At 38.6% G+C, this 17,201-nt stretch overlaps 1 protein-coding gene across 1 annotated transcript in view; it reads right to left on the reverse strand.

Annotated features, from left to right (window-relative positions):
• LOC117990275 (ras-specific guanine nucleotide-releasing factor 1-like) overlaps positions 1-17,201 on the reverse strand; it is a 64,026-nt gene that overhangs the window by 25,336 nt on the left and 21,489 nt on the right. Inside the window, exons 6-8 of the mRNA XM_069504213.1 lie at positions 2,557-2,704; positions 1,323-1,445; positions 460-557 (exon numbers count right to left, since the gene is read on the reverse strand). Of these exons, the coding sequence (XP_069360314.1) occupies positions 460-557; positions 1,323-1,445; positions 2,557-2,704 (369 nt within the window). The remainder of the gene's footprint in view (positions 1-459; positions 558-1,322; positions 1,446-2,556; positions 2,705-17,201) is intronic.

A 17,201-nucleotide genomic window follows, 5' to 3' on the forward strand; every position in this document is an offset into this window, starting at 1 on the left:
GGCGACACCAGACGAGTCCCAGGGAGCCGCTGGATTCAGGCGGCGCAAGACGGTGGCATGTGGAAGTCCCTAAAAGAGACCAATGTCCAGCAGAGGACGTCTATCGGTTGATTATGATGATGAAAGGTACATTAGAGTTTCGTCATCATCATCATCATCAGCCTGTGGACGTCCACAGTTGGACATAGGCCTTCCCTAAAGAGCGCCACCACACCCGGTCCTCAGCCTTCCTCATCCAGCCACTTCCCGCCAGCCTCTTTTATCGTCGGTCCATCGTGCTGGAGGGCGTTCCACACTACGCTTGTAAACGCGGTCTCCACTCAAGGACTTTCCGGCTCCAACAGCCATCGCCTCTACGACAGGCATGACCCGCCCACTGCCACTTTAGCTTGCTAATAGTTTGGGCTATGTCAGTGACCTTGGTTCTCCTGCGGATCTCCTCATTAGAGTCTATGTTACCTATTTCTCTTTCTCATGCTTTCTGCGTGCGGGCTCTTGATGTATTGCTCCACGATCTGCTTCCAGCGACGTCGGCACAACCATCCTCGGAAGAAGCTCTACAAACAGACAGTTTAAATTGTGAAAAACTTGGCAGAGCACACATCTCATAGGGGATATGGCCTTTACAACCAAAAAGTCCTAGCATCATCGCCGGCCGACTACTGAGCAAGGATCTCCACTCAGAACGACAAGGATTTTGGCCATAATCCACTACCCAAGTGGCCATCTTTGGGAAAATAATGGAGCACTCCCAGGCATGAAGCAGGTTTCGGATGTTTATTTATGTACTTAGTTGCTTAAGACGTCCTAGTGGAAACTGCGAACTAGTATCTAAGCGGAGCGTGAGGTGCTGTTCATCACGATGGAGTGACTGTAATATAAATAAGAGGGTGGTAGGAAATGCCTGGATGGTGAAAGGTTAAGGGACAGGGTGTGGCCGAGCTCACTAGGGAGGGCCGTTTATATTCCGATAATATGGTGATGAATTTTAAGAGGATTTATAATAACTGTAAGTGTAAATTATTACCTTGACTTCTTTAATAATATCGAGGCGGGATTTAGCCTTTACCATCAAATTAATAAGACTACTGGTCTATAATTTTTTTTAGCTAGCTACCATACTATTCGCTAAAGGTCTATGTACTTTTACAAATATCTACCTATCTATAAAATTGGTTTTATTTTAGGCCTTTTCATTTTTACCATGCTCGCTATCTATTCGCTAATGCATGCTCAACTAATTTTCTAAATTCTACCTACTCACAAATTTTGTAGCAATATTGGCTATCAAGTAATCTAAAAAGCAGCAAATATATGGGTACCTGTACTTTCTTAATCTTGCGCAGCTCTGTAGGGTCTATGTCATCAGAGTCAGTTGGGGACAGGCTGGTGCTGGATGCTGTGCGAGTGGCTGACGGTTCATGTTCTTTCTTGTAAGCGCAGAGCTACGAAAGAAGTGTACCGCTTATGATAGATGTAAACGAAAGAAGAGTTTTTAAAAAAGCAATCAGTACTACCAGACAAGATGGTATCTTCCACCTCTAAAATCTGTTAATGCTTCAACTTTTTAATTTATATTTAACAACTAGTTTATGCTCGCGACTTTATTCGCATGGACTTCACAAAGGGAAACACCCATTTTTAGCCAAAGTACATCCATCAATGTTATGAATACTAAAAAAAACTCATTTAATGACTGAAATATTGCTCGTAACGGTTTGTGCGTAACACTCCGGCATAATTAAGACACAATTAAGTCCGCTCGTAATGACAATCTTGGCAATGTAGGTTTTCCAATAATTCTTATACTAAGAAAACATCGACATACAAAAAGGTTTACAAAAGTTCCTCCGAGTTCTATGTCCAAAAAAAAAAAAAAAAAAGATTCCGACGAATTGAGAACCTCCTCCTTTTTTTGAAGTCGGTTAAAAATAGTGCTTGTTTCTTAATCTGTGATGTTAGTCCTAATGCTTTTAATTAATTTCATTGCTGGATGAACTTTGGCCAAAACTCCTTTGAGGAATGGGCGTTTCCCTTTTAAACCCCTATTTTACTCCCTTAGGGGTTGAATTTTCAAAAATCCTTTCTTAGCGGGTGCCCACGTCATAATAGCTATCTGCATACTTTCAGCCCGATCCGTGCAGTAGTTTGAGCTGCACGTTGATAGATCTATCAATCGGTCAGTCAGCTTGTTCTTTTAGATAAGTATGTAGAAAAGGTAGGCAAGTTTAATGTCCAGCTCAAGGAATAACAATTAGGTATGTTACTGCAGTGACTTTAGTACAAAGCCAATCACCAGAGTTGGAAAACTTTAACCTAAATCTACAAAGTCTCCTATGAATGTCGTTCCATTATCGGTGACTAAGTGAGATGTAGGACCGCGGCATTTTAAACATACTCCCAAAAAAGAGGAGTTCCTGAATTCGGTACGTTTTTTATTCATTTCCATTATTGCAGATGGGTTAAAGTAATTGGTGATGATAACCTAGTCTAGCTGCTTCTGTTCCAGCTCCCCGTTCTGCAGCAGCTTGTTGAAGCTGGCTAGAAGCCACTTACTTCTGTCCTCAGCTTCTTGACCTCGTTGGCGAGCTCGTCACACTGCTGCGCGTACTGCCAGCGCGAAGTGCGCTCGCTCTCCACCACTTGCAGCAGATGCAGCTGCTTCTGTTCCAGCTCCTCCTTCTGCAGCAGTAGCTTGTTGAAGCTGGTGAAAAATAAATACTAATTAGTACTAGAAAAGAAAGAATCAACAATTTAAATGCAAATTATTGGCGTATTATTACGTTTTGAATTTAAATTATTAGATCATCATGATCAAACCATCGCCGGCTCACTACAGAGCACGGGTCTCCTCTCAGAGTGAGAAGGGTTTTGGCCATAGTCTACCACGCTGGCCATGTGCGGATTGGTAGACTTCACACACCTTTGAGAACATTATGGAGAACTCTAAGGCATGCAGGTTTCCTCATGTCATGATTTCCAAATAATACTAATATTCTGTGATGATTTTAAAACTGATGGTGTGTGATTTGGCTTAAATAATTTATGGTTTGAGTCAAATCACGTACTTTCTTAATAATAACATTGAAGTTTAGAAGGAATCTCATTGGATGGAATCTTGAGAGGATCTCATTGGTCAGTCCAACATGTTGTTACGGTTTAAAAATTAAGGGTGCAAGATTTGACTTAAATAATTTATTGTTTGAGTCAAATCACGTACCTTTTTTTAAAACGGCCTTGAATTTTAGAAGGATCGCATTGGATGGAATTTTAAGTGGAATCTCATTGGTCAATTCAGTTTCAGTTCAGCTCAATCACATACTCTTTTTAGTTCAGTTGAATGAATGTAAAACATGATATTCGGTCCGGACAGCTCTTTAGTTTTTAAGTTAATCCTGTTCGAGCATCCAAACCGAAAGGTAAAAGTGTCTCCTAAGTACTACAATACGTGTTGTTCATAATTGTATTTATTGTTCATAATAAGTGTGCAGAATTATATATTAATACCGATACTATTGAAAGAGTTTTATTAAATCTCAGAAGTGACAAAGAATCCAAAAAAAAAAGAGTTGCTTGTAATAAATTTTATTCTAAAACGAGATTGCTAAACGCCCACTTTTTTTTTAACAAACTTATCAAATTTATTATTTTGCGATCGTTGGTTACGTGAGTCGTGACGCTACACATTAAGTCAGGGCAACTCTCTGATAATGTGTGGTTGTTTAGGTTATGTGTAACGGTGTGTGCGGGTACGTGGCTGGGGCTACTCTCTGGTAGTACTATAGCGCACATTGTTACATATTCTGGTGGGACATATCGTGTGCTTGGTCGGGGCTACTCTCCGTTAGCACGGGATGTGTTTTGGCTAAACGGAACTAATGATCGTAATTTTCTGTTACCTACCTACCCACTTTGAATAAAATAATGTATCTACACTGTTGCGATTTGTTGGTTACGTGACTCACTGCACATTAAGTCAGGGCAACTCTCTGATAATGTGTTAGTGTTTAAATTATGTGTAATAGTGTGTGTGTGCATGTACGTGGCTAGGGCTACTCTCTAGCAGTACGGTAGCGCGCATTGTTACATATACTAGCATGACATATCTTGAGCTTGGTCGGGGCCACCCTCCGATAGCATGGGATATGTTTGAGCTAAATGGAACCAATAATCGTGATTTTCTGATACCTACTTTGAACGAAACCACGTTTTCCCTTTTGTGATTTCTGCTTCATTATCTCATACCCTTAACTAATTATTTTGATGATCTATTTTTTTTTGTAAAATTACTTACAAGCAATAAACTGTAAGGTTATTTATTCTCACTAATAATAGTCTTCATGAAAAGTTGCCTAATTCATATTATTATGAACATCACGTTGCGTAATTGTTCATCGGATTATTTAGCTTAGGCGGCGTACTAGTGGCTTCACTAGTTTATTGAGTGGGTATGCTTCCTACTGGTTCATGAGTGAGTCACTGGTCGTCGGATTATAGTAATTTAGGGGACGTACAGTGGCTTCACTGGTTGGAGTGGGTATGTTTCCTACTGGTGTTTGAGTGAGTCGCTGGCCGTCGGATAGTGCTAGATTAGGGGACGTTCTAGTGGCTTCACTGGTGTATTTATTGAGTGGGTATGTTTCCTACTGGTTTTTTTTAGTGAGTCACTGGCCGTCAGATAGTGTTAGGTTAGGGGACGTTCTAGTGGCTTCACTGGTGTATTTAATGAGTGGGTATGTTTCCTACTGGTTTTTTTTGAGTGAGTCACTGGCCGTCAGATAGTGTTAGGTTAGGGGACGTACTAGTGGCTTCACTGGTGTATTGAGTGGGTATGCTTCCCACTGGGTTTTTTTTGAGTGAGTCGCTAGTCGTCGGATAATACTTATTCTATGGACCCTTTAGTAGCTTGAGCCAGCTAGTATTATGTATTAACGATTGGAATCAAGTCAATTGAATTGCTTTATGAAACTACTGCAATTATATTGAAGAACTTATATAGAAAACTTTTACATTTTTGCATAAATTTATCTACTTAGAAGACTTATTCTCAAATATTGTATTTATCGATTCTCTCATCAGTTTAAAGATCAAGACCCTATTATGTAAGGAGTGTGAATAGATTATGTCCCGAATATGTGTTTCAGGGAGGTGTAATGATGATGATGTCTGATGACGAGCCCGGTACTCCACCTGATACGCCTCCGAGATCGCGGCGTAACTCTAAGAAAAAGAAGGATAGGCGGCGAAGTCCGTCTCCTTCTAGTTCCAGTGAAGAGGTTGTACCTAAGAAGATGCGTAAGCGTGTGAAAGAACTTTCTGCTAAGGATATCCTAAAGTTAGTTAAGCATGTTTCAAGAGGTCCTTCCAAAAACTCCTGGAATTACAACAACCTTAACAATGTTATCCCGGAGTTTGATCCGTCAAGTAAAATTCAAAATATCGAAAGCTGGCTCCGAAAGGTTAATGAATGTGCGGCTATATATGGATGGGACGAGCAACAAACTGTTCACTTCTCTTTGCAAAAGTTAGCGGGTTTAGCGAAAAGATGGTTCGAGGCATTGCCAACAGTCGTCTTCACTTGGGAGGAGTGGCAAGTTAAACTCAGGAAGGCTTTCCCTAGTGAAGAAAATTATGGACGTCTTTTAGAAGAAATGTTAAGTCGGACTTCACGTTTTGATGAAAGCCTTCGTGAGTATTTTTATGATAAACTAGGATTACTAAATAGATGTGAAATTAGTGGACGGAAGGCTGTTGACTGTATTATATACGGTATTAGTGATCGTTCGATTAGGAATGGGGCGCAGGCGCAAAATAGTTCGGAACCTGAAGATTTACTTTGCTTTCTTGCATCCCAAAAAGTTCAACCACCGCTTAAAAGTAGAATAAATGAACGTACTACTCAGAGGCCAAGCTCTATTAATCCCAACACAAATTTTAACAGTACTAATTCCAACAGCAATGGTACTAGCGTCAATTCATTCTCTTGTTACAATTGCCGAGCTAGGGGACATCCTTTTTATAAGTGTCCTAGGCCCATTATCAAATGCAGAAAATGCAATCGAATAGGACACGATTTTGAGGCATGTAAATTAGAGCCCCGTGCGTCCCCAAATGTTAAATCTAACCAAGCGGAGAGTACAGCGGAGAAAAATATTTTAAAAATTGATTCTAACAATGATAGTAACGCCAAATTCTTTAAAACCGTGGTAATCAATGATAAATCTTTCAAAGCATTTATTGACTTCGGTAGCGAGTGTACACTCTTGCGTAGTACTGATGCCGAACAACTTAATGTAGTTAAGAGTTTTGATAATGTTCCAGTAGTCAAAGGTTTTGGACAATCGTCAGTTGTACCTCTATATAAGACAAACTTGTTTGTTAGGGTCGATGAAATTGAATCGGATCTTGAGGTTCTAGTTATAGATGATGTTCACATGCAGACCTCGCTTATTATCGGACAGAATTTTACGGAATTGCCATTTATTACCGTTTTAAAAGACAGCTCTAATCTTACATTTTATAAAAGCCCAAACCTAGCCTTTTCTGAAGATTCAAAAGGCACTTTAAAGCTATATATTACTAATACGATTGAAGTTTCAAAAACCAGTACTGTCCCTGTTCATTCAAACTGTAGCTTCACGGGAGATGTGTTTATCGAAGGTTATAATAGTGTTGAAACGGGTAAAGAGTTTTGTCTATTGCAGGGTGCTTTTAGTATTACCAATGGTAAGGGAGCCGTTGTTATCACTAATTTGTCGCCGTATACCATATCGTTAAAACCAAACGTTTTAATAGCTAGAGCCACGCCGTTCAGCGAACAAAAAGTCTGTCATGTAAATCGAATAGTGAAAGACTTATCTACTGTAAATCCTCTCAATAAAAATGAGATTAAAACGGGACCAGGATTGGATAGTGAACAATTGGATAGATTGTATTTGTTACTGCAAGACTACCGCGATTGTTTTGCTACAAACCTTAGTGAAATAGGTTGCGCGATTGATGTAGAAATGAAAATTGATTTAGCAGATGATAAGCCAATTTTTTACCGTCCATATCGATTGTCACATCATGAACGAGAGCAAGTCCGAGCAACTATTGACGAATTACTTCAAAATGATATTATTCAGGAATCGAAGTCTGACTACGCCAGCCCGATTTTAATGATTAAAAAGAAAACGGGAGAGCAGCGACTGTGCGTAGACTTTCGGGCCTTGAATAATAAGACTATTAAGGATCGTTTTCCGTTGCCGCTTATAGAAGACCAACTTTCAAATCTCAGTGGCAATAGTTTCTTCACGACTCTTGATCTCGCTTCAGGGTATTATCAAATCCCCATGGCCCAAGAAAGTCAACATCTCACTGGTTTTGTTACGCCCGATGGGCATTACGAGTTTAAAAGAATGCCTTTTGGCCTAGCAAATGCTCCAGCCGTGTTTCAGAGAATGGTTAACAAAATACTCGGAAACCGGCGGTTTGAATACGCGTTAGCTTATTTAGACGATGTTTTAATTCCGTCAAAAAGTATTGATGAAATGTTTCAACGACTAGAAGACGTGTTAGTACTTCTTAGAGAATATGGCTTGACCTTAAATCTGAGCAAGTGTCGATTCTTTGATAATACTGTCAGCTATCTTGGATATGAAATCTCCCCACAAGGCATTCAGCCTAGTGAATCAAAAATTAGGGCAGTTAGGGAATTCCCGACACCACAAAATGTCCATGAGGTCCGCCAATTTCTAGGCTTAACTGGTTATTTTAGGAAATTTATTAAGGGTTATGGGGAGATTGCTCGTCCATTAACATCTTTGTTAAAGAAGGACTCTGTTTGGCGATGGTCTAATACAGAAGACCAAGCATTTTCAACTTTAAAGGATAGGTTGATCAGTCGGCCTGTCTTAGCTCTTTACGATCCCACTCTCGAGACAGAACTCCACACGGACGCTAGTGCATTAGGCATAGGAGGTATACTTATGCAATGGCAAAAGGATACTAGGGTTTTAAAACCAGTCGCTTACTTCAGTCGGCAGACTACTCCCGAAGAAAAACACCTGCATTCTTACGAACTAGAAACGCTAGCTGTCGTATGTTCTTTAAAGAAATTCCGCGTGTATCTGTTAGGCATTCATTTCAAAATTTATACAGATTGCGCCGCTTTACGCACTACACTAACCAAGAGGGATCTCGTTCCGCGGATAGCGAGGTGGTGGTTGCAAATCAGTGAGTTCATATTTGATATTGAATATCGACCTGGTGTTCAAATGTCACACGTGGATGCACTGAGCAGAAACACCCGATTGTCTGCGGAGCCAGATAATAGCCCCTCTGTCGGTGTGTATGCTATAAGCAAAGAAAACTGGATTTTATCATTGCAATTAGCAGATCCCGAAATATCCCGCATATACAAAATTCTTAAGCCCGAAAATGACCAAGAAAGTAAGGACATTCGCAACAGTTATGTTATACGAGACCATACCGTGTATAGGAAGGTAGATGATAGGCTATGTCTAGTCGTTCCGCGAAGTGCTCGATGGCAAATATGTCGTGCCAACCACGATGAAATTGGCCATCTAGGGTATTCAAAAACTCTAGAAAGAATACAACATTCGTACTGGTTCCCTAAACTAAGAAAATTTGTAAAAAAATATCTTGCAGCATGTTTAGAGTGTGCTTATAATAAAGATAGCGCGTCAAAGCAAAAGTCTGGTCATTTGTATCCCATAGAAAAAGTACAAATACCATTTCACACGATTCATATAGATCATCTTGGGCCTTTTGTTAGGAGTAAAAACGGTAATACCCACATTCTAACGGTAGTAGACGCTTTTACTAAATATGTGTTCGTAAGAGCGGTGAAAAATTTAAAAACGAAAAACACAATTAAAGTTTTAGAAAACCTATTTTATGACTTTAGTGTTCCGGCTAGAATTGTTTCTGACCGAGGCACAAGTTTTACATCAACAGCTTTTCAGACCTTTTGTAAGACACTTGGTATTAAGCATATATTGAACGCAGTAGCTTGTCCCAGAGCTAATGGGCAAGCAGAGAGGTTTAACCAAACCATCTTGAATTCATTGTCAGCACAAAACTTTGCAAGCCATGAACGCGACTGGGACAAGTGTCTGAGTAAAATTCAATGGGGCATCAACAACACTGTAAATGCTTCAACACAGAAAACTGCGACAGAAGCTATGTTCGGAATTAAATTGCGCGATGTTTTATCGAATAAACTTAATACCGAAAACTATTCGAGTAATAATTTAGAATTACAACAAGTTAGAGAGCAAATTAGTAATAATATCCAGAAAAATCAAGTAAAACAAAAAGAAAAACATGATGTAGATCGAATCCCCGCAACTAAGTATGAGATCGGTGATTTAGTGAAAATTTCACGAAATAATTTTGATAACAAAAAGAAAAGTACAAAGCTCCTGTCGAAGTTTGTGGGTCCATATAAAGTTACTGAAGTTCTAGGCAATGACCGCTATAGGATAACAGATGTTCCTGGTTTCATTAAGAAAGGCAAACCTTATAAAACTGTCATTGCAGCTGATAGAATCCGACCTTGGATACATATAAAAGCTTTAGAGTTACATAGCTCCGATCAGAGTAGCTCTGACGATGCTGGTAAAAGTGAATCCGAGTAATAAATTGTAATTATTATCTTTAATGATGTTCTAGAAGACGTTAAGTTCAGTGGGTTTTTATTTACACAGGAATTTGATTTTGTATGAGTGGTATATACAAAGATGATTTTATTTTTGTTATTAATAAATTGTAATTATTATCTTTAATAATGTTCTAGAAGATGTTATGTTCAGGGATTTTTTTTAATTATTTACACAGGCATTTGATTTTGTATGAATGATATATACAAAGATGATTTTATTTATGTTAATAATAAATTGTAATTACCTATTTTCTTTAATAATGTCCTAGAAAATGTTATGTTCAGTGGTTTTTATTATTTACACAGGAAGTTGATTTTGTATGAGTGATATACCTAATACAAAGATGATTTTTATTTTCTGTATGTCAATAATATTCCCGGAAAATGTAAGGTCATAGTATTTTTGTTGTGTTGTAATAAAACTAAAATGTCATGATTTATTTAAAAGTACAAATGATGATTGTGTGTGCCAGGAGGCTACACAGTGTCTGATGGCCGAATGTCATGATTTCCAAATAATACTAATATTCTGTGATGATTTTAAAACTGATGGTGTGTGATTTGGCTTAAATAATTTATGGTTTGAGTCAAATCACGTACTTTCTTAATAATAACATTGAAGTTTAGAAGGAATCTCATTGGATGGAATCTTGAGAGGATCTCATTGGTCAGTCCAACATGTTGTTACGGTTTAAAAATTAAGGGTGCAAGATTTGACTTAAATAATTTATTGTTTGAGTCAAATCACGTACCTTTTTTTAAAACGGCCTTGAATTTTAGAAGGATCGCATTGGATGGAATTTTAAGTGGAATCTCATTGGTCAATTCAGTTTCAGTTCAGCTCAATCACATACTCTTTTTAGTTCAGTTGAATGAATGTAAAACATGATATTCGGTCCGGACAGCTCTTTAGTTTTTAAGTTAATCCTGTTCGAGCATCCAAACCGAAAGGTAAAAGTGTCTCCTAAGTACTACAATACGTGTTGTTCATAATTGTATTTATTGTTCATAATAAGTGTGCAGAATTATATATTAATACCGATACTATTGAAAGAGTTTTATTAAATCCACGATGTTTTCCTTCACCGTTAAAGTGATATTTAATTTCTTAAAACGCACATAACTCTGAAAAGTTAGAGGTGCGTGCCCGGGATTGAACCCCCGACCTCCGAATAGAAGGCGGACGACCTAACCACTAGGCTATCACAGCTTAATTATTAGATACTAATTATTATCAATTAACAAGACTAATAATAAACTTTTCAATTTTAGAAATGGTTACAAAAAAGACATGTTTATCGATTGTGTTTTAAAAAACGTAGGATGTCGCTACAGTGCAGTGGTACATGCTTTCCTAGAAGCACGTGATGAGATTACAGTTCTGAGAGAGAGCCGACGCGTGCCAGACCTTAGTTATTTTATAAAAGCTGAAAGTTTCTCTGTGTATTATCCTCAGCACAGAAAGGAACGATCAGCTACACACAGACACACAGCTTTGTACACCTTTACTACCTGCTATCTCCCAAAGTCACCATGATCTATACTTAATAGTCGATGATCATCCCTGCCTGTGCTAGGGACAAATCGCTGAAAACTTTCAGATTTTACAAAATAACGAAGGTCTGGCACGCGCTGGCTCTTAGTCCATTAAGATTTATAAAATGTAAAAATAATTATTTTCCACTAGCTGATGCCCGCGACTTCATCCGCGTGGAACTAGATGTTTTAAAAATCCCGTGGGAACTTTTTGATTTTCCGGCATAAAAAGTAGCCTACTATGTCACTCTCCAGGTCTTTATCCTATACCCATGCAAAAAATCACGTCAATCCGTTGCACCGTTGCGACGTGATTGAAGGATAAACCAACAAACAAACACACTTTCGCATTTATAATAAAGATACTGATTTTTTGCATAACTTTTGTTACACATGAGTGCTCCAATTTGGGACGTTTTTGTGTCCTGATTTGTAACACAAGATCATGGTATGCCTACATCGATTCCTGTAATCAGTATACCTGGATGCTGTACACAGATAAACGTTCATATACCTACGTCATCGCAGCCCGGTTGTCATGGCGACAGGGTCGAGGACGGACTGACATTTCACCCGGGAATTCTCGCATTTCCAGAGAGTAGGTACCTAATTTTTATCTATAGGTACCTACCTACTTATCTTCTCTATATATAAAAACTAGCTGATGCCCGCGACTTCATACGCGTGGATTTCGGTTTTTAAAAATCCCGTGGGAACTCTTTGATTTTCCGGGAAAAAAGTAGCCTATGTGAAAAAGAATCGACTTTTAGGTGGTACGAAGTTCGCCGGGGCAGCTAGTCTTCAAATATAAAACAGGTTTAAGAGTTCTCTGATTTCATTGGAATATTGTAGCAAACTATCTAGTTTCTTTCGGGTAATTTTAACGTATCGTGCAAAATGTCGAAAAAATACTCGAGTACGAAGCCCTCAGTGCGAGAGTCTGACTCGCACTTGACCGGTCTTTCTTTGATGTTCTCAAAGGTCTGCGAAGTCGGCCAATCTGCACTGGGCTGGCCAGCGTGACAGACTATGACCCAAATCCTTCTCATTCTGAGAGGAGACTCGTGCTCAATAGTGGCCTGTAGATTTGTTGATCATGATGGTGATGTTTTCGCCGAGCGAAGCCGCGGGCGGTCGCAAGTGATATACTTAAGTATATTTTATTAGAGCAGAATATACTGTGCGCGTTTTTCCGCTCGTGGAATTTCGCTAGATGTTTCCTTGTGTTCGTGTTGTTGTTGTCCTGTGTGGCTTTAGGAAGTAAATCTAGGCAGCGTTTAACAATAGTCGGAGGCGGCTCCCCCGACGAACAGGGATTAAGGTCACCCCGACCGACCTTGACACGCTTACTGTACTGGCTGTTATCAGTATTGCATTTAACTAGCACTGCACTGGGGACCCGTAGTCAAATCGTATGCGGAAGAATCTGGAACATTATTATTATCCCAAGAAAACTCCTATCATTGTTATTAATGGGAAAGGTCCCGACGCTCAGCAATGATGAATATGTTGTAGAGCGAAAAAGGATATACCTTGGTATAAATAATAAATAAAGCAAGTATAAATAATTTAAGTTAACTTAGCTATCACATCAGGTTAGCCTAAAATGATAGTTTTATATTGTCTAATAAATAAATAAAAAATAAAAAAATATCGTCTGTTTCTGTTTCTCGGTAATCATGCTGTTGTGAGTGATAGATTTGTATTTCTAGAGCAGCTGTGTCCGTACATTGACAGAGTTCCATATTTGCTGAAGAATCTATGGGAGAATGACATCTATAAAACGCTCTCTTAACAATTAAAAATTTTATGGATGTGTCCTTGGCTTTCGGAAGTAAATCTATGCAGCGTTTAACAAAAGGCGGGTAATAAGGCGGCTCTGGCGGCGGAACAGGGATTAAGGTCACCCCGACCGACCTTGACACGCTTACTGCACTGGCTGTTATCACAATGGCAAACAATAGCACCTTCTCTTGTTTATTAAAGAAAGCACTTCTCTCATCTGTGTTCACAAACACAAAGTATCCACAGACATGATTTTTGAAGTTGCATTTTTAATTTGTATCTGCATAATTTGGTTACTGTTTTTTTAACCGACTTCAAAAAAAGGTTCTCAATTCGTCGGAATCTTTTTTTTTTATTTTTTTTATTTTTTATGTATGTTCCCCGATTACTCGAAAACGCCTGGACCGATTTTGAAAATTTTTTTTTGTTTGAAAGGGTATACTTCAAAGTTGGTCCCATTTCAATTTGGTGAAGATCTGATGAACATCTTCGAAGATAGATACTGGAACTCCTCAACGGATAAGAGTAAATTGCTCGCGATCAGTGTAATAGCTTAGTAAACAGTAGATTTTTAACCAGTCATAGCATAATTCCATGGGGCCACTAAAAATTGTAAAATAAAATTTTTATGAAAATTTAAAAAATTACATGTATACACTCTTGTATACATAATATATTCGGTAATAAATTAAATTATTTTTCAATTTTTAGTGTTTGTGTAACGAAGTCGGTTTTTATTTTTTTTGTAAAAAAAAATTATTTAGCTAAAATCTTAGAAGATAGACAGTCCCTTCGTGGTTCCCAACCCTTACGGCGGTTACACACTCATCCATCCGGTACGTGAAAATACCTACGTTTCTTTTTGTTTTGTATGGGAGCTTATGACATATGTCGTAGATAATCCTTGCTATTCTCACGGATGACGGAAGTGCATCGTGCGGCGTGATCGCCGTTACAGTAGGTACGTACCTACATAATATATATATATATATATATATATATTTTTAAAAGAATATTTTTTGAGTTAAGACAAACTCGGCGGAGGGATTTTGTTTTCTGATAATACTAGGTAGTAGGTACTTATGTAAGATGATGCACGCGACTAAATTCGCGTAAGTTTCGGTCTTTTAAAAATCCCGTGGGTTTAATACTTACCAATGATTTTAAGCTTATTTCGTGGTTTAACGACATATTTTAATGTAGATAATTTAACGTTAAATTTATCGTACATACCACGATTAATTTAACGTTGGTTGGATTATTTTACCGGACAGCTCGTGAAGTTCCAGCGAAAAGAACAAGAAAGAGGGTAGTTCGCTATTGCCCTTGACAGCTCGAACCTCATCTCTCGCAGCACCGCAGTCCCGTCGTGACCACGACCCGTGCAGTTGGGTTGAAATATCGACAAATAAAAACGCCAAAGTGCCCGTTATCTACATTAAAATTTAATACCGTTCGGGTACGGAACCCTAAAAAGGTATATTTTATATTGGCCAAATAAAAGTCTTTCAAAAGTCATACAAATGTATTATTCAGTTGGCTCCACGTTACCCCCATTAGTAAATTACAGACCCCGCGCCCGCACCTCTCCTCTCGTAGGGCTCAATTTACATTGCTGCGAAACGGAATGGAACGGAAGCGTCAAATTCGCCTAGTCGCGAGAGAAGGCGCCCGAATTCCCAAGAATGCTCGCAAATTCTCACGACTGTACCTTGAGGCTATGAATGAGGCTTCGAATTTGTGGTTTACTCACAAAAAAAATGTGTTCCCGATATATATACTTAATTAGTTTACTAAATAACATCAAGATGGCACTGTCCGACATTACCTTGCAAATTTTTACTATACTGGTTTGAGATTTCTTATACGATGGTGTGGAACCCTTCGTGTGCGAGTCCGACTCGAACTTGACTGTTTTTTTTTTTACTCATATCTAGTTTGTACGTTACAAGTCCCGCAAATTACTAATGCGCGTGGCCGCTATTTTAGTGACATTGAGCACTAGACTGAAGTTTCGAGCTGATGGTGTATTTCTATTTCGGCTGACGTTGAAATGACGTCATTTCGATGCTAATGAGACATGTTTCCAGGGCAATAGCAATTTGCGGGACTTAACATAAAACTCATTAGACGATCACAATTGGGTATTTGAATCCAATTTTTTTATTACTTTATTATAAACTAGAATAAAAATAATGACTTAAACTGCAAAAAATAATTAAATCGATCTAATAAAAAAATAGTTAAAGCATTTAAATATTTCTGATTAGACAGAGATAGCGATACAGCAGTTTGACGTCACACCTACTAATGCCATAGTAGCTTCGTGCGGTTTCATACAAATTTTCGTTTTGCGAGAAAGGGATAGTCTAACCCTCCCACTCCGAAATTAAAATGCCTGAAACTTTGTAAATCTTTGCTAGTTTTTAATATTTTTTTCAGTGTACGTCATTATTTTTATCCTAGTCATCAATATCAATACTTATAATAAAACTGTAACAGGTCAAATTCTGTACATTGAAGATATTTTGAACATTTTTTTTCGAGGGCACTCTATAATCGATACTGAACCCAAAACTGTAATTTTTTTCATTTTTGTCTGTCTGTCTGTCTGTCTGTCTATCTGTCTATCTGTCTGTCTGTCTGTCTGTCTGTCTGTCTGTATCACGGCCGCGCATCACGCTGAAACTACTGAATGGATTCCAATGAAACTTGGTACGATTTGAGGTCATACTATGAGAAAGAATATAGGATACTTTTTATCCCGAAATTCAGCATGGTTCCCGTAGGAGAGGGGATGAAAGTTAAAATGTATACTGAGTTGTAATTCATTAACGCGTAGTCCGATTTCATTCATTCTTTTTTTGTTAGAAAGGGGATATTTTAAAGATTGTTCCGTAAATATTTCAAGGTCATCGGTTTTTAACCGTTTGTCAAAAATGAGGTGGTTCTTTTTTCTACATCGATTTTTTCGAGGTTTCTGGACCGATTTGCAAATATTTTTTAAAAAACACACAAAGTCACATAAAAAATTCTGGATTCAACTCCTTAATCCTGATGCTGCAGGGTTACTGCCCGCCTGAGTTATCAAGATTCAGGAAGTGTTCATAGTGAATTCATATTGTAGGTACCAAGCAACGACTTTATTCTCAGACTTCAAGTCCCAACTCCTCAACCCTGAGGATGTAGGGTACAGCATTCCTAAACTATAATGTTTCAGGAACTGCGGATGATGCAAAATTAATTTAGTTACCAAGCATAGGCTACATCTTTGAACTTCGGATCCTAACTCCTCAATCCTGATGCTGCAAAGTACTAAAGTCCTAAATCGTGGGGATTTTAGAATTTCTGATAGTGAATTGATATTTTAGGTATCAAGCAACGGCTTCACGATGACACTCCCAGTCCGAAATACTCCACCCGAGCGAAGCCGGGGCGGGTCAGCTAGTTTATAATAAAGTTATAATATTTATCAAATCCTACTTTTGGTAGGCAAATACCCAATTTCGTTACAAAAATTCGCTTCCATTCCGTTTCGCGGCTATGTCCATTGGGCCTAAGTAACTCTTGCAATCAGGGTCAAGGTCGCGTCTCATGCCTGCCATGGACGGTTACGGTAACTAGGTAGCGATGGGAGCCTTTTGATCTCAGCAGAGTAGGTGCTACAAAATTAATTATCAGATAATGTCTTCCCCTCATTATAAGTTTTTTGTTTTTCCAAGGGAACTGCTCGATTTTCTGAGATAAAAGTAGCTTATCATTTCCGTAAACGGGATGCAAGCTATATAGATCTGTATCAAATAGGTAGGTGATGCTCTCGACTTTGTTCAAGTGAAGGTAGGTTTTAGAAAATCCCGTGGCACCTCAAATCAAATTATTGGGGGAAAAAATCAAATCGGGAAAAAAATTGGGACAAAAAGTACCGAATGTTCATATTCGGAATGCAAGCGCTCCTATACCAAACTAGCTTATGCTCGCGACTTCGTCCGCGTGGACTACACAAATTTCAAACCCCTATTTCACCCCCTTAGGGGTTGAATTTTCAAAAATCCTTTCTTAGCGGATGCCTACGTCATAATAGCTATCCGCATGCCAAATTTCAGCCCGATCCGTCCAGTAGTTTGAGCTGTGCGTTGATAGATCAGTCAGTCAGTCAGTCAGTCAGTCAGTCAGTCAGTCAGTCACCTTTTGCTTTTATATATTTAGATTACGT

This window comes from Maniola hyperantus, chromosome 17 (genome assembly GCF_902806685.2).
Source record: "Maniola hyperantus chromosome 17, iAphHyp1.2, whole genome shotgun sequence".
Classification (NCBI taxonomy): domain Eukaryota; kingdom Metazoa; phylum Arthropoda; class Insecta; order Lepidoptera; family Nymphalidae; genus Maniola; species Maniola hyperantus.